The sequence below is a fragment of the Bombus flavifrons genome, chromosome 3 (assembly GCF_040668555.2).
Source record: "Bombus flavifrons isolate JBK064 chromosome 3, iyBomFlav1_principal, whole genome shotgun sequence".
In the NCBI taxonomy this organism is placed as follows: Eukaryota; Metazoa; Arthropoda; class Insecta; order Hymenoptera; family Apidae; genus Bombus; species Bombus flavifrons.
The window spans coordinates 18,803,732-18,830,853 of NC_138444.1; the positions used below are offsets into that span (position 1 = coordinate 18,803,732).

Below are 27,122 nucleotides of genomic sequence, written 5' to 3' on the forward strand. Positions count from 1 at the left end.
TCCGAGAAATCAGTGAGCGAAGAAAAAAGGTTGACGAGACAGAGGCGGGAAAGGCGACGCAGAGAAACGAGGTTCCGCCGCTGATTTGAAAAGTAGATATATCCCGGGCAATGTAATCGCGAAAGCGTACCACGATTACAAGCGGATACAATTGCATTCCATAGTAGGCGCAACCATGCAAAAATAGGAAAGAAGAACACGATGCACTGCGTGCTGCGAGTTCGTGTAAAAGAAAGGCTCTGTCTATCGAAGAGTATACGAAAAGTCAAGAAGCGTGCCGTAGACCGAACGAGCTCCTTAAACTGACAAAGCGACACACACGTTAGACGGGCGACGCACGCACCGTTGGCCAATAGGAGCTTGCTATAACGTGACGTCATGAGTTGAAGTACCGTGCGATTGGCTAGGTCTATTATGGCACGGGAAACACGCCACGCAACCACCTATACACATGTTAATTAAATAGGCGATAGTTCTGACGAGATAATGTTCCGCGGAGGGTTTTAAACGGGCGTGGTAACGCCAGAAACCGCTGGAAAATAATCAGGAACTTACAGGTACGCCACCAATATATTTCGGTCACAATGGAAACACGCTGGAACCCACTTTCACGGTAGAAATCAATTTCTTGCGAGAATTTCAACGATATTTCTCCTGTCAAATACGCGACACATGAGGAAAATCACAAGGCACTTGTCAATTTTTGAACAGCGGACGATCTCGCGACGTTTTACGATACACGACGGTTATAACCTGATCGATCTAGCGCGTGGCAGAAACATTTTACAAGTGCTAACCACTGCGCATCAACAGCCATGCTTGCTTGGCCACGATTCACGTGTCTGGGGCCCGAGGTATAGACCAATCAAAGCGCGGTTCATGACGTCACCTGGCTGTATCGACCAATGAGCGCGGCCCATGTGACGCAGCACTCCGCTGGGCGTGTAAGAGAAGTGTCGAGCTGCTGTATATTGCTCGTTAGTTGGTGCACTTTTTTCCTGATTTTCTCACGTTTTCTTCGGTACCATTGCGAAAAATCTATCGAACCGAGGCCTCGGAACCAGACGATATCTTTTACGAACACGCTTACCTTCCGGTGGACGCCAGAACGGACGAATATCGCGACAATCGTACACAGCACACCCGACACCCGGCTCGCCCGGGCAAACACTCACTCCGATCTCGGCGGCGTCACCCTCTGCCACCTTTTGTCACGTTCCTTCTCTGTCACATGGATCGGACCTCTACGCTGTTGCCACTTCTACCATATAGAACCATACAGTTCATTGTTTACTTTTGCGCGCGCGCCAAAACCACGTCCCGTCACTTTTTCTTACCTAATTGCCTACCTTTCCTTTTCCTTTCTTTCGATTTACACGAGATATCATTTTTAATACTCTGTCAAATCTTTGTCACGCAATCAAAAGATCATTCTACTATGCTACTAAATATTATTTGAACTAATAAAATTTTACTTATGTTTAAATAAATACGTTTCAACAGTTTAAAAGTGTACGTTCATTCAAAAGATAATCATAACAACTTGATGTCCTGAAATGTGGTATACATACTTTTAATGGTGTGTAACTGTATAAAACGTTTTTATGCTATATACGTCTTTATTGAAACAAAAACGTTATTAATAAAAGTAAACCAGAGAAATGTTTAGCATCTATATTTAAGAGAAATATGGATTAAAAATAAATATAAAGATTAATGTTCATCGTTGTTTTGTAAATTATTATCGCTATATATATATATATATATATATATATATATATATACCATAAATAAAATTAGCTCAAGTTAGTTTTAAGCTAATATAAATGATAATGTGTTTAGTATAAGATCATGGCTTGGCTTATCTGTAAGAGAGTCAACCCAAAGCCTTGTAATCCCATGACTGCATATCATAAATAAAATATTTGTAAGTATTATAGAAATACATTTATACATGCACTTGACCTAAAATATGAAATTTAGTAAATTTATATAAAATACGTACAATCGCAATTGTTTTCTAACAGAGAGGAATGAAAATATAAGGTATTACATATTATTAAAAATATTTTACTTTGTATACATTTTGCACAAAATATATGTAATATATAATTTTAGATATTTACATGCATTTAATTATTACTTGTAACCTTCTAAATAATATATAAAATTCAATTCACTGTAATTTGCTTTGTTATTAAAAAGTTGATAATTTTATTTTCCATGAAAAATTGATTTCACATATATTTTTTCTTCCTGCAATTTATAATCTAAAACAAATTCAGCAATACAAAGTATGACTAGAATTTGCACGAAATATTACATACTACAATCTACATACAGATCTCAGTAAATAATATTATCATGGAACACATTTTCTTTCTGTGAACATGATGAAATTTGCAATTCTAGATTTTCTTTTCCTATCGATTTTTCTAAATCCTTCATTCATTATACGTATATTCTTGACTAACTTTTATACGACTTCAATTCCCGTGCGTTAATTGTAAGTATTCTAAATGACGTTCAACTTGTTGCTATTGAAATTACATATTAAATATTTAAATATAAAGAACATGCATATACTTCGAAGTTAGTACAAATTTAATTTTGTATGAATTGCTGATTTGTAATAAATTATATGTGTGTTACTTACACAATTGTTGAATACACTTAACAAAAACGTACGAACTATAAAAAAATAGGCGTCATGGAACAGAATATGTCGTGTTGTTACGTTTGTACGTATCAGCACCGTCATTTATATTTAATGATCATCTTTAAATCCTATTTCCTTCTCTAGCACATATAAGAATTTATTTAAACTTATTCGATATTTCGATATAAGTTATTTTATGTTATATCGTACTACGAAAACAGCGAAAAATACTGTGAAGAAAATTATTACAGATTTAAAGTGGAACATTCAAAACATAGTTGCACAAACTGTTTTCTGTGTAATACTTCTTCTAGACGAAACATAGTTCTAAGGGTGTGATACTAATAATTTACAACGTCATTTCACTAAGCAAATTGTTTACAATCTTTAGCTTTTCTTTCAACGTTGCATATAATTCATATTTACTGTATGTTACTATATTTTAAAAATAATAAATTAGGCTTAATATGATAGGCCTTAGAAACAAATAGCATTTAAAACTCTTTTTCACAGAAGGAATTTAAAAATTAAATAATCCAATTGCTTCTTTGGAACATTTAGAACAATTAAAACATTATATGATTTACCTTATGATACTGCACATTCAGCAATAAAAGTAAAGAAATACTTTATAGTTATCATAAAGATCGTCTAAATAATTACTTGTATTACAGCCAAAATTAAGAAAAACTTTTATGTAAGTTATGTATTTTTTTTTTTTTTTTTCATTTTTTCTTACTGAATATTTTCTTTAGATACTGTAAATGTCGACTAACATAAGAAGTAACAATTTTAACTAGATAATGCTTCGTGAAAGCATTAGTTATCTGCTCAAATTACTAACATAGAGATGTTTAAGTTCTGTCTTTGGCGTATTTTCAAAAAGCGCAGCTCGATTTTGCCCCTCTCCTTTCTTTACCCAATGACCGTAAACTCTGAATGCACAACCATCGATAACCTATAACAAAAATTACGTGAATATTATTTCATCAATCTATTGGATAACAAGCCAATGAGTAAGACATGCTAAGAAAATAGGAAAAATACCTTCCGCAAAATTTTGATCCTGTAAGGGTCTGTGCACGCTACGTGAGTCGAAAGAGGTTCAGGCGTACTATGGAGACGCTTAATACGAACGACCGCGCGAACACAAATAATTGCTAACTGGAACTTTTTCCTTGCATTAAATGATTTTGCCTTTAATTCCTGTATAAAACGTAAGAAAAGATAAAAACTTTGAAAATGTTTACAGTCTATGTATAATTACATATTTCGATCACAAAAGTGTTATTAAACACAATAATGTTAATATGTTAATGCAATGTTAAAACATCTATGTTACATACATATACGCTGCATTCAGTGGAGAGGTAATATTAGGATATGCATAATAAAGCAATGGCATAGTAAACAGCTGTTATAATAGTGAACAGCAAATGAATGCTATCTTAATCTTCGAGAAGATGGCAAGTTCTTTGAAAACTAACAGAAAGAGATACAGAATAAAATAGGAGTCATATTATATGTAGATAAAGCTTCAAACATTGCATTTTTATAGTAATTTTTCGATATAACATGCAAACATTGTAATTAATGCATATATATTATTTCAATTATGTTTCAATATTGACTCACTTTACATGCATGCTGTGCTTTTTCTGAAATATTATAATCTATCAATTATGTATTATTATAACTGATGCAGACAAATTTATATGTAAATATAACTGTATACTCCCTAAGTATACAAAAATATTTTAGTGAAATAATATATGTCGTGAACAAAAACAAAAATAAAATATAATGCATATAGATATTCATTTTGATTAAGTTGAAACATTAATAAAAGTTAAAATGTTAATTGTTATTTATAAACATATTACATAAAGATTACGATAAAAAAAAACCCACATTTAGTGACAAACAAAATAAAAACAAAAATAATTTACCAAAGCTAACTGAGATATCCTACTCAGACGCCGCGAATTAGTCGATAGTGAACGTTTTAAAGGAGCGATGTCTTGATCCCATAGCTGTAATTCCAATAATTTTCCGTTTATCAGAGTAGTAAGACTTTCTTCTTTTATTTTAAGAAATTACTTTCAGATTAATCATATACATATGTAATTTATTAAATTTTCTAATATAAACAGAAATTTGCGTAACAATGTTTGATATTTTATAAAAGCATGTCACTATGGATATAGGCAGTTGAACATATAAAGCAAACGAATAAAAACAAAAATAGAAGTATAATACAAATATTTTAAGTGCGTGGAATAATAAATATTTCGTATATATTCTACTTCCTTTGCTTAAATATTTATATATCACGATCATGTATATATTATGCTAAAATACTTACCATTGTATGGAAAAATGAATGTTCCAAAGCTTCTTTGATGCTAATTCTTTTCTTGGGGTCAACAACTAATAATTTTCTGATCAGATCTTTCGGAGCTTCTGAAAACAGAATAGAAATTTAATTACTATACAAAATTTATAAATATTGAAGATTATGTCGTAAAATCAGAAACTATATCGATACATTAACACGTTGAATGCCACGCCAGTTTTACAAGGTTTGGCCGTGGCGCCACGATGAACTTTTTATTATGCAATACATATAATGTTGAAATATTACCTACAAGAGATATGTTACGGTGTATAATCATCATTAATGAATTTACCTCACTGAGGTCACCGGTGATTCCCATGGCGCTATAGTGCAACTTCGCTCGATTCACTTATTTTTTGCGATTATCAATTATCTCATATTGTTTCTTTGCGTTGCTAAATAATTGTCCTATGGTGTTACGTCTCGGGACTTACCATAAACCATAAACCTCGATCATACCTATTCGGACCCTCAATAATCCTAAAGAACTGTCGCAAGATTTAGCATTTTTTACTTTATTGTCAAGGCCCTTGATTGCAATCAAACATCTTTCAAGTCGAAACGTTCCTTAGGGTTATTGTTCATTAAGATAAAACACGGAAAAAGCGGTTTTTTCCCCATGTTCCACAGCCACTGGTGGGGAGGGGGAGGGGGGGGACCGCATATAATAGATCCATATTTCAGGCATAAATAAAATTATTTTTATATGTATTATACTGCATTAATTTCGTTACACCATTGTAGTAACGAATAATAAAAAATCTATAACTATTGACATTTGTTCAAATTATGTATTTCTACTAATCTTGGTGCGATCATCGGTGTGATGATCCCCTCCCATGGCATTCAACGTGTTAAGAAACGTACATATAACAGCACCTTCATTATTTTCTTCATTTAGAAAAATAATGTTTATCATGTTCAAAGGTTTGACAATAACAACTATTGTCTTCAATATATTTTCCTTGTATGAATCAGCTCATCGAGGTGATATACCTTTGACGATTACTCAAGATGATATTATCATGGATTATAATTTATGCCTGTTGTTGTTACAATTCAATGACAGAGAGATAAAATTTTATGTTTGTGTGTTCGATCGTTCGCGGAGAGACGCGGTCGCGGTAGATCACGCCTACGAGAGTCGTAAATTCTCGTTACGATACGATAATCGACGCCACGAATCAGTCGATCCCCTATTTTGGTTAAGATAATAGAGGTGGTTAAAACGATAACACTGTATTAACAGATTAAAATATACACTTTGTTTCAACAACTTTGTAGATTTAGTGCTTTACGTGTGATGCACGTAGATGTGTTCTCAGCGAAGTGTAAATAACAAATTAAGATGATAACTAATCAAAGAACAAACCAGTCGAGATGATGACTAATCTAAAGATAAAAAACCAGTGAAGTTCAGTGATAAGGCTGGAAAACTATTGATGGGTGTGCCTAGCACACGGGACCATCGGATTCGTTGATGGCAACGTTTTCGTTAGGAAAGTGAGGACAACGGACATTGCTGCTAATTGGAGGAGGAAAAGGCTGGTGAGTAAGTATCGTCGCTGACCGCCTCCGATCGAAGGTCGCCCCTGGGTGGCATTGTACATGGGGAAAACCGCATTCCTGTGTTCTCTCGGAATGGGCAATCTAATGGGCAAATCTAAGGAATACTTTAACTTAAAAGATAATCTTGTAGTCTGAAGGACCTTAACTATGAAAATGGTAAGATTTATAATGGGTCCTTAAGACTGTCGAGGGTCCGCAATAAGGATGTTTAGACATTTGCTTAGTCACCTTGCCTGATTTATGGAGTCTGATTTGTGTAGAGAGTCACGGGTCGTAACATTGTGTCTTGCACAGGTTTGCACATTTTTCAATACTCTGACTATTGTATATTGTACCAGCTTTAGTTTTAAAAAAACCTATTGTGTATTTGCTTATCATAATACGATAATTATCGCTCCAATTATAAACGAAGCAATATAAAAAATATATTACATACTTCAAAGAACAATTTCATAAAGCTGTGTATACGTCTTATAACTTCCAATGTATGATCGATAGTATCCATCTTTTACAACAGACGAAACTGAATTAAAAGTCTTTGAAAATAATGCATACAAACACATGCATTACGTTAATTAAGCACAAGTTTACTCTGCATGCCACAAGAAACAATATTTTTCCACTGTTTCCAAACACAAACTGTTATTTCTTGTAAAAATTATTATATACACAATAGGTACCTGTTATGTCCGCCCATTCTGGAGATGTAAATGAATATTTTCCTTCCATAATATTTCTAAGCATGACCATTTGTTTCCTATGCCAGAAAGGGGGACAACCAACTAATAAAGTGAACATAATCACTCCACAGGCCCATCTGAAAACAGGCAAACATTAGTAACGATTTTATCCTTTATTAAGACGATTGGTATGATCATAATTATATTCCCTCGTTATGTTTCATCAACTTACATATCAACTTCATGTCCATAGCCTTCCGCATTTTCAAACATGTTGCACTTCAGCACTTCTGGTGCTAAATATCCAGGAGTGCCACAAAGATCTGAAAAAGATGTTAGTAATATATTTCTATGAATTATACAAATTTAGAATAATATATTTTAATAATTTACATTTTAATAATTATATATATTTTATCTAATAAAATAATTTTAAATATACGTACCATATAACTTGTCTCCAGCTTTTAATACTCTAGCAAACCCAAAATCAGTTATCTTTACATTTAAATTATCATCAAGTAATATATTTTCTGGCTTTAAATCTCTATGCACTATTCCTTGATTATGTACATGTTGAACACCTTCAAAAACTTGTCTCATAATATAGCGGGTCTTTTTTTCTGACAGAGTAACAACAGACGTGAGGTAGTCAAATAGCTCACCATTCTTACAAATTTCGAAAATTAAGAATATGAATGTGCTAGATTCAAAGACATCGTGTAATTCAACTGAAAAAACAAATTTTTTATAAGAAAAGTGTATCGTAAAAATTAATTTTATCTCACACGAAATATTGTAAACTTACTAATATATGGATGACCAGCTACTCTACGTAGAATTTGAACTTCTTGTAACGTAGCATCCTTCATGGTATGACCATCTTCGTTAGTTTCATTACTAATATCTATGATTTTAGCTGCATACTCTGTGCCAGTTTCTTTTTCTATACATCTTCTCACAGTGGAAGATATTCCTCTGTAAATATTAATGCATTATTTAATTCGTACTTAAATCAATATGGGACCAATTAGTTTTAGTTGAAACCTGTTTAATTAATAAGAGTAACAAGAATAAGACTACTGAGAAGTGATGAAACATACATGTATCACTGTAATATTCTCTCATGTTTATTTGTGTACAATGAAATTTTTGTACTGAAGTTATTGCTAATAGAATATAAATAGCTTTCAAATAATAATTATAATATATAGATGCATTCTTATTTAATACCAGTGGTTTTATGATACTAAAGTAATGTAAATTCTCCTATGATCTATGTAACAAAACGTTTCACAGATTTTTTAAATAATACAACGATGACTAATGTTTGACAGGAAGGAACGTCTTATTCTTGTACAACGTTTCGTCAATATTGTAACCTGTCCTGTATGTTGAATTAGCATTTCGTAAGTTTACAAGTTTCGTTGCTTTGTCAATATATATATGTACGAGGAACTATCAGTCAAATTGAATGTAATTTTATTCCGAGAAATTATATAATTGTACAGTTTGTTAGATTATTCAGAAATTGCGAATTCCTCGATTTATTTATCGCGATACATTAGAACCGAATAACAAAAAACGTATCTATTATGCTACGCGCGTATTTCCTAAATATGATACATAAAAATAGTAAGCTATGTTTCTTTTTCCACATCGAGATATCACGTGACGAACCTTCCAAGGATTTCTTTGGGCTCGTACTTCGCATAGAATCCTTTGGCTGCATCCTTGTCTGGCAAGAGATCGTCTCCTTCGTCTTTTGCCATGTCACACGCAATATTTCTTTCACATAAATCACATTAATAGCCACCGCGTAGATAGCACATGTTTCTTCAATTTAGAAGGAACAGGAGTTTAAATGGATAGTTTTTGCACCCGACGCGATTGTCATATTACGTGTCTATTCCAGAGCATTACGCTGGATATACGATACATTCTAAAAAAGACGTTAAGAAAAAGATCACTGGTCACTGATCACCGTACGCCGATAATGGCTACGATAGATCTTCGGACAGACCAAGAAAGCACGTGAACACATAAGCACTGTGAAAGGAACAATGGCGATAGCCAATATAAAGTAACGAACGAAGAGGGCTCTGGCGGCGTAACGAGGAAAACACCGACTTGCCAAGCGTGAGAAAGAAAACAGTAAGTAGCTATCTATTATTGGACTAAAATTATTGTTCCAAGGTGTGTATATATTATATATCGTAATCATCTACTCTTTGCCGTACACGTACGTCATGTGACTTTAACATTTTACTATTTTAAATTGTACGACTACATATGACTGTGGTATCTACAATGCTACGAATTTTTTCGTTTAATTACGACTCCAACTTCATAATCGCGCAAATACATTTTTTGAGGCGAATTTATCGATATATCAGATACATAATTGGCTACTGTCTCAATAAAGATTGATATATGTATAAGAATAAGACGCGGGAGGTGAACGGAAAACCACATTCTAGTGAGTTCATATATATTCTTTCTCATAAGATTAATATTACACGGAGCGAAGGAATGGTTTCATTTAAAAACCTCCCTAACACCGAACTACCCTTTCGAATATGTATCTAAAATAACAGGAATTTGATATGTATTAATGGTATGTACATAGCGTGAATATAAATAGAAGCAACCGCTACCTCGCTTGTTCCTCGCAGTCTTGCTCTCAATGTTGAGACTTAACTATTGTACTGTTCGGATGACGTATCCATTCCTTCGACACAATTTCAGCATCATATTAATAACGAAATAAAAAATCGTGAGGCAAAAATACGAGGATCCGATACGTTTTTAGATAAGCGGAAATGAAATCTGTATCTACGGACCCCGCAGTTGCGCGAGCAAGGCCTCATTTTTACGACATTCAATAGTGAGTTGTCTGACCGCAGCGACGTATTTACGTTGTTGTTCTATCAGAGTGACCAGTTGCCGGCTAAGTGCATCCCTTCTATTTTTTTCGTCAGCACATCGTTTCTCCACCTACATGAGACACGATCGTATTATTAGAATATAGCAAAGCTTCTTGTATTTTATTGCCAACTTAGAATTAGATTTTAAAGCCCGTTTTTAAAGTCGAATAGTTCCCTTTTTCAGGGATATATTCAGTTGCTGCAGCAGTAATTATAGTTTTTGAAACGCGAGTTTTACCGAATAAATTGTAAAAATTACTGTAGAAAATATATGTTTCACCTTCGCTTTATTGCGTTTTACGCCTGCGACGATCTCATCGAATTGTTTAAGAAATTGCTCTTTACCGCTTGTTGATGCCATTGCTCTGGTGAACACGGTGGAAAAAAAGAGAAATGCAACAAACAATCGTTATCGATGCATAACATGAGTAAATATAAGGTTTACCAACTACTTACTCATTATAATTATCTTGGATCGAATTTAATAGTGATAATTCCTTACTTAAATAAACTTTCGTATCGTCCAGAGTATTGTACAATGTGTAATATTGTTTTGTTTCTTTATGTTTTGCCGAAACTGAAAATTAATGACGATGAGAGAATATTTGGTGCACGCGATGAGTAAGCGAATGCCGATGTATAAAAATAAATTGGCAAACCTTGATTATAAAGTTCCATAAATCGTCTTTGATATTGCGTAAGTTCCGAACGACCGGGAACATCGTCCAATTGTCTGGTTAAGGATGCAATAGCTCTATTCTTTTTAGCTAACTGCAATCTGACTTTAGCGAGCGCTTCCTTTTGCTGCTCGTACTCCTTTAAGCGATCTTCCTCCTCTTCCGATGTACCACTTTCGATTTCTTGTAACTTACCTTTCAAGAGATTTAAATCGGATTTGCATTGTTCTCGGAAATTATGTTCTTGCTCTTTCAAGCCATCGTGGACTAAAAGAAGTTCTTCCAATCGTTTGTAGATACTAAACAAATAACATTTCGTTTTTATTCAAAAGTTACGTAACGATTATAAAGATATAAAACCGTAAAAGGATAATAAGAAGATAAGTGCCTATCGTTTTCATTGATATCCATTTCTTCTGCTTTCTTTAACGAGCGCTCAATAGCTTGCCGCTTTGTACGAGACTCGTTCAGTTTTTCGATTAATTCTAAATGCTTAGCGGATAAAGCATCTTTCTCTTTCGTTAATTTACGAACACGATTCTGAAGCGCAGCTCTTTGATTCTCTAATGCAGTCAAAGCTGCTGAGGAATTTGTGCCACTAGGTTCCTGTGGTTATTTGAATATGCAGAAGGTGATTTAATTACTTAGGTCTGTAATGAATATTGTATTGCTTAAATTTAAAATTGGAAAAGATTTACCTCAGGTTGGGAAATCGACATTGCCGCATATTCTTCAGTTACTTTGGCAATCTCTTGGGCTTGGATACCAACGATATTACCTACGGCTACTACGCTTAAACGAGCCTGTATGAATCACAAACAATGAGTGTTTATCATACCGATCATAATTATACAATTACTCACTGAACTTTCTTCTATAGCGGCTAGGTTCCCAGCTAATTGATCTGTATTTTCCTATGAAAACAAATTTGACTCAGTCTTCGTTAAACAATTAGTTGACGGAACATTATTTCAAAACGTTTACCTTTTCCTTTAGCTCTTCTTTATTTTCATTTTCTTTGACATCTGACGAAGCAATTTCAGCGGACGGAGAAGCAATTTTTATAGAATACAAAGGTGCTTCGTACTCCAGGACAGTACCAAGAAATTTAGTAGATTCTTCTCTCTTAGCATCATCTTTATGCTTAAAAAGACGTCGAGGTTCGTACGATTTCTATGAAAAGATTATATCTCTAACTATTTAGATTATAAATATTGGCCTAAACAAAAATTCGAAAATAATGCATCTTACTTTAATCAAGTGAATACTTTTTATTAAATTTTCTTTGCCGGTTTGTGCTATAGACGAATCTTCAACAAAGGAATGCTTTTTGTGAAACTGACTTAAAGCAAACGATCGTACAAAATCTGCCGTTTCTTCTCGAGTTTCCATCGAACGTTTAACCAACCACTAAAATTTGTTGTCGGTTATTAAAATAATTTGAAAAAATTAAAAGCTGAAATTCGAGAAAACGAATCAGTTACCTGGATAACAGGGAAAATATGAATGCAATCTAAGCCCTGAATTTGATGTGGTTCTATGCGATATGGACAGTTCATTTTGGGTAGCATAGCTACAATTTTTTCGGTCAATGAACTGTAATATAAAATGTATAAGATATTGTATATTTCAAATGTTTTATAAGTTTACTTACATCTTTTGGCCTATAGTAAGATTTTCTCGAAACAATAAATCGATATCTACATCGAAGTTACACGACTCTATACACCACGTCATTCCGCCAATTACCTAAATGTTAGTTAGGATGATATTTGTTGGTCTTAGTACGTTCTTTACAACAGTCGAAGGGAATTCATTTCATACGTACTTTATCAAAATTCGATAATCCTTTTATTCTGGCTCGAAAATAGCCTGCTGCAAGAAGTAAGTCGATAATATCTTGAAATCTTTTCGTCTGTTCTTCATCTTCGCGAACATCGGCCTGAAAATATTTTGCAATGCATTTTCGATTGAATTTCATTTTTTATTAGGTCGTATTTTCCCGCTCTCCGTTTAGTACGCGGTTGCTGGTAGAAGTAATTTCCGACAGAGGGCTACTAGCAGAGAGAGATGTCCGGTTATAATATTTAGATTAAAGTATTTAAACCAGAGATAAATAAAGAAATATGTAAATGAAGATGTCATTGAGGCATGTTAAAAGATAAAAAGTTGAAAATAAATTGGATATTACTAAACATAAAGCATATAGTAGAAAGTACTTGGAAGTAACATCGCATGCTCCATTATTGATATATACCGTGATAAAGACGCATTGTAAATAAATAAATAAAGCTGATTAGCCTGTTTGTTTTCTTCTTACGAACCTTGACCAGCGATTTGTTACTTTATCTATACCTAGGAATGTGTTTTGAACATACCTCAGTTGTTTCAGAGCTTCGTGATAATCTCTTTGGTACGTCGTTTAACATGGTTACGTTCCCTGGATCGTGTACAGCCGAGCTATCGATATGCACTGAATATATCTCAAACAAATAATTAATGTTTCTATTTGATAATATTCAAGTTGTATGGCGTTCTGTCACTTAATAGCGTAGACGTCTCGTATTGTTATCGCTTTAGCCATTTTGTTCCCCTCACGCCTCAAAGACAATCTTTAGGTCGAGTTTCTATGTGCGTTCGAACGATAGTTTCCGCTTTTTAAACGGCTGTCAGTGTACAGTAGTACGAATTGAAACTAAAATATGACAACTACTTGAAAATATAAAACATTGGTTCTTTTTCAATGTTACTTAACGCTTTGTAAAAATACACTACATTTATTGGTTTTGTTCTAAATGGATTTGGAATAAAAATTTGAAGATATAAATATCGTTCCCTTTTCTTTAAATAAAGTTTATGTACGTAAATATTTTTGAACAAGTATGTTAAAAAGCCTTGCTATAATAACGCGATGCAATAATATATTTTTAATTTTAGTTTGAAGAATAAGAAAAGAAAACTTGACGTTTCTTAGTGTATGTATATCCAAATGAATGTCAATTTTTAAGCGATGGTAAGGAGCGGAATTGATTTATTATTATAGCTTTTATAATTGATCAGTCTCGCTCTCGCCCCCCCCCCTCTCTCTCTCTCTCTTTAAAAGAAGGTATAAAAGTTATTAAATTATTATATAAAACGATAATAGGAATTATTGTGAAACATAGAACACGCAGAACAAGAATTACTAATAGCGGAAAACTGCTCGTATCTTCTATTCGATTTTTTCAATTATCTCCTTTTGTGCTCCGAAGGAATTTTCCAGACATACGAGCTAACTAGAATTACATGTTATTTGAACGGTATTTTTACATCCTGAGGATGATTAACGTTATCAATTTTAATGCTTCCTATTACAGGTGTGATACTACCTTGTAATGACGCAAATGTGCGGAACAAGAACGTACGTACGTTTTACACAATAACGACAACAATCACTATGGAAACTTTCATGAATGATAACGTTACTCTTAGTTCTGTTTTTTGCTTTGGTACTGTATATTCACCTTGGGGTGAAATTAATACGGCGAAATATATCTTCTTGTCGAGAAACTTTCCATTTAATTAATAGCACCGTACAAACTTTATTTCAGGTACTTGATCTATGATCTATTATGATTACAATACTTTTAGAATAGTTTAATTCGTTCGCATATGTAATAATACCGAAAAAATGCAATATAAATACAATACAAACGCAAGATACGCATGGCGTATCGTATCGAATATAAATCAAGTATTTAGATAAATAATCTTAGGCAGAAATCGAATGTTTCCTTTATTCGAAAGTTGAATCGTCGAGGAACGGAAGGAAGGACGAAAGATACTGGATACAAAGTAACACTGTATTCTTTTGCAAATCGTTGTGTATTAAATATTCATAACATTGTTTGGTACAATGACCGACAAAAATTGACGGCATGCACGAAACACGCGTGCACGTGAAACGACATCCTCTGCGCGGCAACCATTGCCACAAAGACGCGCGATTCATCATGGAAGTCCGAGGTAAAAAAAGCGGCGGAACGGTATATCTATACATGTCTGCAATTTTTCGTCTCTTAAATACGTTGCATAAATCACGATCCTACCTAGAGTCTATGGAGTCCTCGTTACGACAGAATTTTCTTGGCTTTAAAATTATGGTACAACTACCCCGAACTATTCTCGTGTGCTATCGTGTACAAAATATCATACGTACACGCGTATGTATAGAAAAAAAAAAAGAAAAAAGAGAAAAAAGACAACAAAGACTCTCGATGGAAAAAGAATGGAAGAGTAGAGAAAATGACGAAACATGGACGAAGTTTGGCAAAATTCAGCAGTTTTCCGTGGCTCGAAAAAGTAAGAGGAACAGTTCGTTTCTACCCTGTTCTGAATGAAACGCGTACACCAGATACGAACATTTTTCCGAAAATGGCAATAACTACCGTGCATTGGTTATTGTATTCTCGATGAACTGTGTCTTTCTACGTCGTTTCTTCTCGTATAAAATACATCGTTGCGGTTGAAAAATCGCTTAAATCGTTCCAAGATCGAAACAGAACACGACGAGATTTAGATTCTCGTTTAACGCGCAGAATACATCGCTAAAGTTGTCATGGTCTAATAAGCTTGACGCTGTAAGTAAAAGAAATTTGCTCGCAGCGATATTAATCTATAACAACTTTCGTTACACATTCTGCGCAAAATCCAGTCTTACATCCTACGATTTCCGCGAGGCGAAAGAATCAAGGCACTAAAAAGACAGTATCGCGTGCCTTCGAAGTACGAAGGACAAAAATGGCGCGGACGGCGATCGAAAATAGTCGAAGCGACGAACGATCGTGCCCTCACGATCTGTCGCTGTGCGACACGTATCACGAAGCGTATTACTCTTTGAATAAAAATAGCTCTTCGAGAAAATATAAAGCTGAAACGAAGGTCGAAATTGGCGGTTTTAATTTCGTCAAGATCCCTTGCTCGTCGAGTGGACCGTGCAATCTCAGATGTCAGATCTGAACGACGAACGATCCAAAAATTCTATGAATTAATTTCGAGTCGAATACGGAAACGAGAGTGAGAAACGGATTGTTACGCATTCTGTTTAGTCTTTGTACTGTTCTTCGACGAGATTATCGTTTTCATTCGTCGTTAATAAAAAAGTTCACTTTTATTGTCCTGCGAAGTATTCGTCCAACTCTGACGATTTGACGATAGAACGAATGATCTTCTTTGAGATTTTCACGAGATTTGTATCGTCGAAGATATTCTATAAGACCCTGACACGATTCGACAAATCGATGTTACGCGTCTATTCGGCATATTTGTTGCGAATTCGCCTTGGTGATCGAAATGGGCGTTTCGATTAGTTCAATTAGTGTGCTAATCTCGCATGACGACGCGCAACGCGCGAATGTCGGCGTCTCTCGCTAAACTTCTTACAAACTAGCAAGCGTGCATGTCGCGATATTATCACACCTACGTGCCATTACGTTTCTTACTCTTAATTAATAAACACTTTTTGTACGTTTTCTTTCGTCTCTTTTTGTGCAATGTGCACTAGGAACAGATTGGCGATTTCCGGCGATGTTAAATCGATCAACCTTCTATTTCGGTTCAATGATTTATTATCTTCGTGTATTAAAAATTGTTAATGATCGATAGTAACTGATTCTGTTGTGTTCTATTCTGTTCTGTTCTATTCTGGTCTGTTCTGCTCTGTTCTACTCTGTTCCGTTTTATTCTGTTCTATTCTGTTCTGCTCTGCTCTGTTCTGTCCTGTTCTGTTCTGTTCTGTTCTTTTCTGGTCTGTTCCGTTCTGTTCTGTTCCGTTTTGTTCCGTTTTGTTCTGTTGTGTTCCGTTGTGTTCTGTTCTGATTTTTTAATGTGATTAGCAAGCTCTACGATAAGAAGATAATTTCTCATTATCAGCTATAAAATAGTTTCGATCGATGATCGGCCTCGGAAACCTCTTTATCTCACAGATCGCTCTTTTGTCACGGCGAAATTGAACGAACGAGCGCACGTTAATGCGAAAGAAAAAAGAAAAGAAATATAAAACGTGAACGGTCCTTGTTCGTAGGTAAAAATGACGCTTAAGTATAATTTACGTATCTATACTCGTACATAATACGCGCGTAAGCTACTAAAAACGACAAAAAGAAACCGTCCCGCAGTTGTGTCAAGTCGATGGTAAAGTTTCGTCGTGCGCACGATCGACGCAACGCGAATAAATAATAAAAGAGAGAGAGGGAGGGGGGAAAGGGGAGGAGAGAGAGAAAGAGAGAGGGAGAGAAATGGGGAGAGGAAAATGGGCGCCTCTATCCACGTACTTGATCATACTCGTCTCAATAATTCTCACGGATCCCGCGTGTCGTGGAATCCACGATCTCGTGGATCCGGGTACTCCGAGCCACGTTGTGCTATTGACTTTGCTCGGTTAATCGCTCGAATGTATAGGAATGCGCGGTAAAAATCATTGATGTCGCACGATGTGAAACAAGTTTTCGAAAATTTGAGAAATTTGCCAATTTAACGTGTGAAAATTTCGAAATTCGGAAACTCGAAGGATACGAAATGACAGATCGAAGAAGTCGAAAGTTGAAACTGAGAATTTGACAATTTGAAAGATATAATATGAAAATTTAATTTATTCGCAGAGTTGTTGCGTAATGGAACCTATTAAACCGCCTACGTAAAGGTCAACATACCGCATTAATGATTCTTACCGTACACTTGGCGTACGGTGTTGTACAGCCCGACGTCAGTAGCGACGATTCTGACGTAAATCGCTGAAGATCGATCGAATTTTCTATGATATCCAGCCACGCGTTTATGTCGTACGCGTTGTACATCGATTACGCGGGTCGCATGGAAAGTGGCGAAGCAGTGGTGAGGATTCTCTTTGCTCAATTAACGTTGCTTTGCGCGTGAAAGAAATTTGCGTATCTCTGCTCTTTGCATTTTTCCTGTATTATCTTTATCGTCACAACGATCGTATATTTGAAATTACAATTAGCGGAGAACAAGATAGACGGAATTTACTTCTTTCGCGTTCCTCGGAAGGAACTGAATTTTCATAAAAAAAAAAAAAAACAAAAAAGAAAAAAGGAAAGAAAAACTCGTGCTCGGAAAAGTAGAGATCCAAGAAATACGCACAAGTAATTTTTCGTATAGAAATTGGATACGCAAACTCCTCTTAGTATCTAGACACGGTACACGCGCACGATTACAGCAAAGAAATAAGAAACAGAGAGAAAAAAGATCCGAGGATCGACGATGGATCCTATCTAACGGATAACGCTTCGTCGTCGATACAGCCGTCGTGCTATCAATAGCGTGAAGTGAAACATATAAAAGGAGCGAGACGAAGCTACGAGTCGAGAGCTCGCGCGCTCGCATGACCTTTCGCTGGATGATCCAGCTGCGGCAGCATCACCCACCCTCCCGGTGGTCGTAATCGTCGTTCCTCTGGTCGGACGACGAGTTCGCTCGACGAGAGCGCGGAAGGTGTCCAACGACACGCCGGCATCTGTGGTACGCGCTGAGCGATTATTCCGTCGCACCGCAGCTCCTTCGAACCCGGCGCTTCATTTGTCCTCTTCGATGATCTCCTGGATGCTGACGTAGGTTCCGGTTATGAAACCCAACACACCGAACAGGATGATAGCTAGGTTCTTCCAGAGCCTCCAGTAGCACGCCCCTAAACCGTTCTCTTGTTCCCATACGGTGACCAGTTCGATCACAGAAGGGAACATCAAACCGAGAGTGGACAGGCACACAGCGCCTACCAAAGAGATAAACGGACCTAGGTTTGGAATAGCGATCGCCACGCTCACCGTGAAGATCACCATCAGGATACGGACTAGGTATTCGCCGAGGAGTTTCCTCGAGCTGAAATATTGTTTCAGGTTCTTCCAGATAATTTCCATCGGAACGTAGAATTGGAGACCGTAGGTGAGAAAGATGGCAACCGCGATCATTAACTTGGCCGATTGGGCCAGAACCTCGTTTTGCTCTGGGTTCAAAGTGATCGAGGCTTTCGTGTCCTCGCCGTACCGCCAGTAGCCGAAGAAACCGACGGTGCTGTACAACAATACCACGCAGAACATGCCAGTGTTGAGCACGCCTGGGCAACCGATGAAATGCGTCGGGGTTTTCATATTGTTCTCGAGAGACATCACCTGTGAAAAACACCATTTTCATGATTCTAAGATTTGTTTTATCCAGCTTACAGGTTTGCTTAAATTTTCCCTTCTATCTCTGTCCAGAACGAATTGTCTCGCAGAACTTTGAAACGGTCTTTTCGATCGCAGAATTTAGCGAACCTCTCGAACAACGAATTCGAAGAACGTCCTTAAATTGCATCGACGATCGTGTCACGGTCTACCTGTTACGGTTACGCGATCCACTCGACTCCTACGACTATGACAATGACATTTCTACTAGAAAGCTAGATACAACATCTATCGCGCTGGTAGCAGGTACTTAAAGAAGAGTATCTTGCGATTTAATCAACGGTAACTTTCAATCTGATAGATTAAAGCGAAGATTAGATTAATCCTCGATCTTTATCGTTAAATCGTACGCAGTTATAACGTTTTGTTTTGACGTTAAAAAGTATGGAAATTTATCGGGGATCGATCGTCGTTCTATAGAATGTTCTATCGGCTTAAGAAACGAAAAAAAAGGAAAAGAAATTGCAAAGCTTCAAGGCCGCTGGAGAAGTGCGCAATATCGAAGCGTGAATTTCACCGCGATCGCGATCGTTCATCGGAATTTTCGATCCGACACGGCGCGGCGTCTAGCCGGCAAACGTTCGTAACCGTTTATCGCATGATCGAAATACTAAACGCGATTCAACCGCTATGCTCGCGACCGATCGTGCTTCGAACGGAATACCAACGATACGCTCGGCTCTATAAAATGGACGAACCAACTACGTAAGATGCTAAATTCCGTGAGAAGATACCGATTAAAAATTTGAACCCTCCGTACTCCGTTAGCACCGGTACAGCGATCTCGGTGACGTGAAAATATCGTTTCAAAGATGACGCTGACTTATTCAGGAGCCATAGCAACGATTAACTTAAAAAAGAAGAAAAGAGGAAAAGGAAAGGAAGAAAAAAAAAAAAAGAAAACGGGATTATTCGGTTCAGCCTCTGAGAGATACTTTTGGGCGAAATTTACAAGGATTCGATCAGGGATTCGTCGATTATACTTACCACACCGATGCCTTCGAGAGCGAAGATGGCCGTGCCGAAGAACAGAGGTAACTGAGACCAGCTCGAAAAGTTGGGTAAATCGCTGATGCTGGGCAAGTCGCTGAAAATGTAGTAGAACGTGATCCCCATTCCAGTGGCGATCAATATGTTGGCGATCATGGAGAACGGCGCCAGGAATTTCAGGTTTCTCACGAGCGAGAAAGCGATCAAGAAAGGCAACAGCGCCGCCATATAAAATCGAACATCGCGGTCGGTCTCCGTGTAGTAGTCGACCACCCCCTTGATGTTGGTTGAAATGAAAACTATGTACACGCAGCAGCAGCCTATCAAGTCGATCACTAAGAACGAATTGATCGTCGCCCTGAAAAAATTCCAGAAACGGGTTACTTTCGAGTCTTATCTTGATTTTCTTATACTGGTTTTCGGCCGCCGAGCGGCACAAAAGTTTACTCGATACTTATTGCGTACGATCTTGGAACAGGGAAGACGCGCTTTCAAACGAATAGTTGAAATTTTACAAAGGACAGCGGAAAGTTAACTACGACGAATGACGGATAACAGTGGTCTAATGGTCTGATTATAACTGTTGAACGGATGGACAGCCACTGTGGCCATCGTGGCAGTCGTTGGCAGATCTTTTAAAACGACCAAAGTAGGATGAATTTGAAAGATTCAGAGAAAGCGAAAGATTCGGATAACACGAACGTAACGATGGAAAAGAAGAGAGCTTACTTGGCTAGGCGAGCGTATTTCTGTACCGGCTCAGGACCGACCAGAAACGCGGCTTCCGCGACTTCGGCGAACCCTAGACTCGGCGTTTGAGTCCGCCTGCATAGATTATGAGCGCATTTGACCAAAATATGAACGCAGTAGGTACAAACAGCACCGATGAAGAAGGTAGCGATCAGGCCGAACAACAGACCGGCGTTACGGAAGGCCATTGGCATCGCTAGAATTCCCGTTCCTAAGCTTCCTTTCAGAAGATGTATCAACGTATCCAGATCCGAGGTCGGATGGGCCAACTTCCTGTGCTCGAACGGATTGTAAAGGGCCGCTTCCTCGTCGTTCGGTCTTTCCACGAGCGGTAACGTCGAGCCGTTCGTGACGGTAATCGGTATGTCATTTTTCTCGCACTTGTATCTGCAAAACAAAGTCGTTAGTATCCAGTCGAGTTAACGGCTATCCGATATAAAAGGGACATTTAATATCATAGTTTTGAGATGGCGAGTAAATAAGTGTCTGACGCGGGGATTTACGGCTACGGTACGTACGGCACGACCGTGTTTTTTCCTTTTTCACGCACCGATTATACGCGAGTGTTCTTTGTTCAGATTAGGAAAAAAAAAAAAAGTGTGTAAGTGTATACGCATATGTACGAGCGCGTAGACGAGGGAAGCGTAGAGAGCGACGCGTGTGAGAGATTTTCCTCTCGTACTCGCGCACCGCGTGCACGCCACGCACAAGGATCACGGATCAGTAGGGAGAACAGAGAGGATCGAAGCGTTCGATGATTATGATCGACCGTGCGTTACTCCGCGATCGGTCCGTAGAACGACTGTACGCGTAAAACTCGCGGAATGCCGTAGTCAGACGTGTAATTAACGATTATTTTTGTTTCGATGGTCGAAGAACAACCTGTAAAGAGTAATTACAGCGGGATACGTTGCAACGGGCAATCTTTATATCGTATTTTCACATAGACGACGAAAATTGCTTCTCCTTTCCACGCGTGTTAAGTCGTTTCTGCTTTTTTCCCTTATTTCGCTTTTTTTATTTCAAGCGAGAAAGATATTTATAACTCATCGAGTTTTTCTCGTTTACGTAAGATATTCATGACGAAATATTCGTTCGTTGATATTCGCTTTAATCGAGAAATAATTAATTACGCCGTCTTACGCAATCGTCGATTTATCATTCTCAAGGATACCGGTGAATACGTTTACGATTATTTATTGCCGATCGCGCGTACGACTATTCTCTTAATAGTTCGACTCGAAACAACGATTTCGAAAAGAGGAAAGCGTCTGACTGCGCCATTGAACGCGCGCTTACGAGTTAAACGTTGCACTGAACTCGATGATAACACGATAAAGACGTGATTTCGTGGGCGAGACGTACGCGTTTCAATCGTGCAAAAGCCGGACACTCGTAACGCGCGTTAATTCTAGAATAGAGGAAACGAAGGTGGCAACGAGCGTACTTAACGCTGCACTTAACGCTAGATCTCGCGGTTTTAACGGCTCTCGCAACGCACGATCTCGAGCAATATCGATCGGTTTTACGTTTATTCTTCACGCTGTGCGCTCACGGTTCGTTGCCGGTTTGAAAGGTGCCAGCGAATAACGTCGAAAACGATTTCTAAGTACTCTTCATCTTATTTTTATAAGCTTTGTATACGTACGGATTGGTTTTAATCGATTTTTAATCGAGCTAACGATAATATTCGATAGAATTTCACCGGAAAGGCAGATTTCTTAGAACGGCAAAGAGATTATCAATCTTAGACGTTTATTCTCTCTAAATTATTAATCGTAACAGCGTTAGATCCTATTAAGATTCTATCGAGACGAGATCGCGACGTTACTCTCTGGCTCCTCGGTGAAATTATCCAATTTAATTTCTACTCTGTGGAATGCCAATTTCGATCGATCGAGCTCTCCACCGAGTGAAAGAAGCCTTCGATCGGCGAGCTTGTCAGTCGGTCGATGATGGATTTCCCATCGAGTAGTAATAAAACTACTCCGTCATCGAAGAACCGTTTGACGTAATGAATTTGCACGCGCGTCTCTACCAGCGTTTCTACCCACGTTTCTACGGACAAACGGTTCCTTCGATTTCCTTTCTGTCGCCCAACTTTCCGCCCTTATGCACGTGCCGAGAGAATATCGAGGAAATCGATCGAAAGAATCGCGGAAACTCGATCAAAATCTCTCGAAAACGTCGCGGATTTCTCTTTGTTTCTTTTCCCTTTTTCTTTTTCTTTTCATCCGTATACTTCTAAATCGTTACTTTCGAGTCGAGGATCACGCAGGTGCCCGACTCGACGTTTCTCGTTTCGTATTGTTTCGTGCATCTGATTCGTTCTATCGTTCTTGATTAATTCCATTATCGTGCACTCGTTCTATTATCTTGCGCGATCGAGGGAAAAAGTGCATGGCGCAACGTGTTTCGCGAGATGACATTTAACTTTCACACATTTAGCCAACAACCATCTTTGCCACGACTCTTTACGTTTTACACGCCGAATTTATCGATCGATTACTCTGGACTTTTTATGGAACAGTAAATTAGCTTGCTTCTTGTTCTTCTTGAACGAAACTCGACGTGATGCGACGAATTCGTCGTCGCGATAAAAATTACTCTTTCGTACTCGGAACGATTAGGATCTAACGATTTATAAGGTACAAACGACAACGTTGCCAAAAATCTGTCTCTGCTTGTTTTACTTCGTTTATTAATAAACCGATTTTAAATGTCCGATCCGTGGAATAACAATCTCGAGCGCATCGAGTTTCGCGAGATGTTCGCAAACACGTGCCAACGGATTTTATTTCTAGTCAAACGTCGAGTTTTGAAAATTTTATCGCGGTCGTTTAACACCGACGAACGTTTCCCTCCGTACGCTCGGTTATTTAGGAGAAACGCGAGTATTATCGTAGTCGTAATTCCGTTTTAGACGTAAAATCATTTTGTTTGCGAATGTTTCGCTCGAAATTTCTTATTATTCGTAGCTACATCGGTTCTCGTTACATCGTTCTCGTTACAAATACAGCGGTGCACGCGTCGTACTTTAGCCACAGCTTTTTACGATGAATAATTCATGGACGTATTTCTAGAAAATGGCGAGGAACTTGTACGCTTGTCGATTCCACCGATACTCTATCGAATGATTTCTGAGAAATCTGTTTCGCTATAACAGTTTCGCGATATATCGTGGCAAACTAGTTTCATCTATGAATTTCTAATATTATACTAAAAAGGTAAACCGAACGTATTATGCGTACGTATAATTGCTACATACGTAATTTCATAAAGAGTCGCTACTACTAAATTTTAACGCGTTTTTAAAATACCGAAACCAAGTACCTTCACGTTTTGCCATGCACTGTTTCTCGATGTTGATAACGTTCCGCAACGTAGGTTTAACGCAACTTCGATCATGAACGATCTCGAACACGAAAGCAGCGTTGTTCGCGATTAAAAAACGGGAAAACGAGCAAATCTATCAGACGAGATGGACAATCGGACGGACTCGTTCGAGGGTTATCGTTCGACGTTTTAACGTTTCGATTTTTCGATTGACATCAAGATCTGTTACAATTTTACGTTTACCGAATACTCTACGTTTTACAGGATCACGTAGTAAGTACGTGTGCGTGTACTTGTGTGTGTATTTCTCGCGTGTAACGACTAGATACATAACGTAGGATGTACTGTAAAAAAAATCGCAAAAAAGTAGGTGTGTAGGCATATAGGTACCCATTGAGATGCGGTAGTCTCTCTCCTTAGTCGTGCGAAGCTTTCTTAGTTGAGAAAGCTCCGAGATAGAATAGTGGTAGTAGTAGTAGTAGTAGTAGTAGTAGTACTAGTAGTAGTAGTAATAGTAGTGGTGGTAGTAGTAGTAGTAGTAGTAATAGTAGCAGTAGTAGTAATGGTAGTAGTAGTAGTAGTAGTGGTACTAGTAGTAGTAGTAGAGTAGCAGTAGTAGGTCTGTGTGTGTCACGTTACACGTGACAAGAGTTCACGCGCCGCGATCAGGCTCAGAGGCAGCTGCAACCACCGCACTGCATCACCGCGACGCCCAGCGCCACGACGCAGTACGACGACTAACAAGCCTTCTTTGCTTTTCGACATTTTGCACTTTTCGCCGAGCGTGTTTTTTTTTTCTTTTTCTTTTTTTGTTTTTTTAATTAGTTCTATTAACATTACTTTTCGGTACTTTTTTTTTAGATTCGATCCGTATTTTCTTACACGCACGTCAAACGATCGTCTATTTAATTTCAATGCCAATTTTTGTTTTTTAGTCTTGTCTTTTGGTATCATCGTCTCTGAATAATTTCGACAAGCACTAATTCGCACGACGTCCAGTAATTTGAGTTTCTCTTTCTTTCTTTCTCTCTAGGTTCTTTTTTTTTTCTTTTCTTATTTTTGGATCGTTTCCGTAATTTCGTTGATATCGTCCGTCGGTATGTTTGAGTCGCGTTTGCGTCCGGTCTCGTGTCGCAGAACCCCGTTCACGTATTTTTTTACTTCTCGTTCTAATCTTTACATCTTTGTTTTTTGTTTTTAATCTCAATGTTGCTTTTTTCGTCCTTTCGTTCGACGAAGCGTATTCGTTCACCGTCGCTCGACCGAGCATCTGGCGCCAGTACCTACGCGTCGATCGTAACAAAACCGCCACGATAAATCCGCGTTTTGAACCCGCGATCGTCCATCAGAGAGACCGTGCCGTTTCTTTCTCATAAACGGTACCGTGTGTACCTATATGTATAATATATATATTTTGTTATTTACTTTATACTTTATGTTTTACTTTTTGTCACTTTCACGTTATTCGCAGAGCACTTTCATAGAGCCCGAATCTATGCCCGCAGTTTATACGCAAGTCTGGAATCATATAAATGCACATATTATATAGTAAAGACAGATTTTATCTTTATCATAATCCTTTAGAGGAACATAGTTTGCTTGCATACCGCATGGCCTCAATTACGAAGCATCCTCAGCCAATGACGAAGAAACCGCCGCGCCGCGAGCTTTCTCTCCTTTCTGCACCTTGAACCCCCTTTTCCTTTTCCCTCGTTTTTCCGTATCTCCATCTCTCTACCCCTTCTTGCTTTTTCTCATTTCGTTATCTTTTAAATAGTAATATTAGCGGAATTACGATCTAGATACAGCACATTGCGCGCAGTAGCGATTTAACCAACGATAAAGCCTATATCGCAAAGAAATCGACGAGCTTCGAGAAAAAGTGGAATCTCCATCGGAAGAACTGCGATAAAATATTGCGTAAAATTGCGACAAAAATATAATACGAGATATAACTGGGCTTCGTAACTTCTTTCTACCGTTTTTCTTTGCATTCCCGGCTACTGTTATAGGCTGTCAATGGCTCGTGTATGTATCGCGAAACACGTGAAACACTAAAAGCCGACTAATTACCAGCCGTTGTCGACCAATTATCTTCGGCACGAAATTTCCCAACGCTTATACGCGTATTTCTCGCGAAACGATCTTTCAAAATTAGCTGCAGTCGCGTTTTTAATTAAGTAATTGCGCTACGTATAGGTTTATGTAACTGCACGTATTATGGAAAAAAAGCGGGATAAACGTGGTTACTCCGAAGAGTTATAATTACCGATTACTTCCGCGTTATAAAGCGTATTTTATAATCGTCGCAAACGATCGGTTATGATCGGTATGAGAAAACTGGACGCGATAAACAAACATACGAAACCTAACCCCGCTCTATGAAAGAAAAAGATTACCGCGATTAATATGAGAAATGCGAAACGTATGCGCGAAGACTGGAAGGAAAACGTTAAGAAAGCGACGTTTCTTAAGGTGCAGTAAGGAGAAATTCCATCCTCTGCGCAAAGGATCCAAAGATTTCGTCGTGTCGCAGCCAAATCGACGATCGAGAATCGCTCGTTTATGCATGATTTACGTATATTGTATCCTCTCATTTTTTCTTTTCCTTTTTTCCAGGCCCTTCTTTATCACTTTGCTACTTCTGTTCGCGATATGGCAGAGACGAAGATAATAAAATCGTTATTACAGGGGGCTACGTATTATGTACATATACGTATGGGTTGAATAAACCATAATCGCATAAATTCATCGGACAATCGAACGTTTCGACAACATTTCCCTTTTCCTGGTTCTTCTTGCTTCTTTAGAACAAGTATTCTTTTGGCAGATTACGTAGCTTTTATTTACGTATATCGCCAATAACCAGGAAAACTGGGAATCTGCTTTTCGAATTATACAACTTGAATTCGTCATTGAG

General features: G+C 37.6%; 4 protein-coding genes and 1 long non-coding RNA gene across 13 annotated transcripts in view; 1 reads left to right on the top strand and 4 right to left on the bottom strand.

Moving 5' to 3' along the window:
• Window positions 1-1,404, bottom strand: part of LOC138190174 (mediator of RNA polymerase II transcription subunit 15) — a 31,284-nt gene extending 29,880 nt beyond the window's left edge. The window contains exon 1 of one of the 3 annotated variants that reach the window (XM_069132772.1): window positions 1,091-1,404. The gene's annotated coding sequence lies outside the window, so the exon portion shown is untranslated. The other 2 variants (XM_069132774.1, XM_069132773.1) reach the window with 2 other exon arrangements.
• Window positions 1,405-2,054: 650 nt separating this feature from the next.
• On the bottom strand, window positions 2,055-9,461 carry PhKgamma (phosphorylase kinase gamma). 2 transcript variants are annotated; one of them, XM_069132793.1, is made up of 9 exons: window positions 8,987-9,461; window positions 8,115-8,284; window positions 7,753-8,037; window positions 7,539-7,629; window positions 7,307-7,443; window positions 5,025-5,122; window positions 4,609-4,692; window positions 3,707-3,865; window positions 2,055-3,617 (listed from the first exon to the last, which is right to left on the bottom strand). In XM_069132793.1, the coding sequence occupies exons 1-9, from the start codon at window positions 9,076-9,078 to the stop codon at window positions 3,483-3,485; spliced, it is 1,251 nt and encodes a 416-aa protein (XP_068988894.1). In that variant the 5' UTR covers window positions 9,079-9,461; the 3' UTR covers window positions 2,055-3,482. The 2 variants fall into 2 exon arrangements, with proteins under 2 accessions (XP_068988894.1, XP_068988895.1); XM_069132794.1 differs by lacking the exon at window positions 4,609-4,692.
• Window positions 9,462-9,603: 142 nt separating this feature from the next.
• On the bottom strand, window positions 9,604-13,531 carry fidipidine (coiled-coil domain-containing protein 93). Of its 3 annotated transcripts, XM_069132781.1 has the most exons (15): window positions 13,289-13,531; window positions 12,739-12,852; window positions 12,565-12,659; window positions 12,395-12,506; window positions 12,162-12,320; window positions 11,895-12,083; window positions 11,774-11,824; window positions 11,609-11,713; window positions 11,299-11,516; window positions 10,893-11,209; window positions 10,690-10,810; window positions 10,514-10,598; window positions 10,150-10,303; window positions 9,964-10,037; window positions 9,604-9,891 (listed from the first exon to the last, which is right to left on the bottom strand). In XM_069132781.1, the coding sequence occupies exons 1-14, from the start codon at window positions 13,337-13,339 to the stop codon at window positions 10,003-10,005; spliced, it is 1,806 nt and encodes a 601-aa protein (XP_068988882.1). In that variant the 5' UTR covers window positions 13,340-13,531; the 3' UTR covers window positions 9,604-9,891; window positions 9,964-10,002. The 3 variants fall into 3 exon arrangements, with proteins under 3 accessions (XP_068988882.1, XP_068988881.1, XP_068988883.1); XM_069132780.1 differs by having other exon boundaries at window positions 9,604-10,037; XM_069132782.1 differs by lacking the exon at window positions 9,964-10,037 and having other exon boundaries at window positions 13,289-13,530.
• Window positions 13,532-14,755: 1,224 nt separating this feature from the next.
• LOC138190178 (proton-coupled amino acid transporter-like protein pathetic) overlaps window positions 14,756-27,122 on the bottom strand; it is a 35,288-nt gene continuing 22,921 nt past the window's right edge. For all 4 annotated transcript variants that reach the window (XM_069132786.1, XM_069132785.1, XM_069132783.1 and 1 more), the window contains exons 3-5: window positions 20,846-21,253; window positions 20,114-20,474; window positions 14,756-19,072 (exon numbers count right to left, since the gene is read on the bottom strand). In XM_069132786.1, the coding sequence (XP_068988887.1) occupies window positions 18,479-19,072; window positions 20,114-20,474; window positions 20,846-21,253 (1,363 nt within the window). In that variant the 3' untranslated portion in view covers window positions 14,756-18,478. The remainder of the gene's footprint in view (window positions 19,073-20,113; window positions 20,475-20,845; window positions 21,254-27,122) is intronic.
• On the top strand, window positions 24,664-24,946 carry LOC138190188 (uncharacterized). Its single transcript, XR_011176216.1, has 2 exons — window positions 24,664-24,719; window positions 24,810-24,946. It is a non-coding gene; the product is annotated as an uncharacterized LOC138190188 (long non-coding RNA).

What these genes read in the sequence shown, in the direction of transcription:
- PhKgamma (XM_069132793.1), bottom strand. Translation starts at nt 9,078, where the DNA reads ATGGCAAAAGACGAAGGAGACGATCTCTTGCCAGACAAGGATGCAGCC. An exon ending in AGCTGGTCATCCATATATTA is followed by an intron (nt 8,038 to 8,114) that starts GTAAGTTTACAA and finishes TTGTTTTTTCAG; the next exon opens with TTGAATTACACGATGTCTTT. An exon ending in AGCTGGAGACAAGTTATATG is followed by an intron (nt 7,630 to 7,752) that starts GTACGTATATTT and finishes CATCTTTTTCAG; the next exon opens with ATCTTTGTGGCACTCCTGGA.
- fidipidine (XM_069132781.1), bottom strand. Translation starts at nt 13,339, where the DNA reads ATGTTAAACGACGTACCAAAGAGATTATCACGAAGCTCTGAAACAACT. An exon ending in ATATTTTCCCTGTTATCCAG is followed by an intron (nt 12,321 to 12,394) that starts GTAACTGATTCG and finishes AACAAATTTTAG; the next exon opens with TGGTTGGTTAAACGTTCGAT. An exon ending in TATGGAACTTTATAATCAAG is followed by an intron (nt 10,811 to 10,892) that starts GTTTGCCAATTT and finishes ATTAATTTTCAG; the next exon opens with TTTCGGCAAAACATAAAGAA.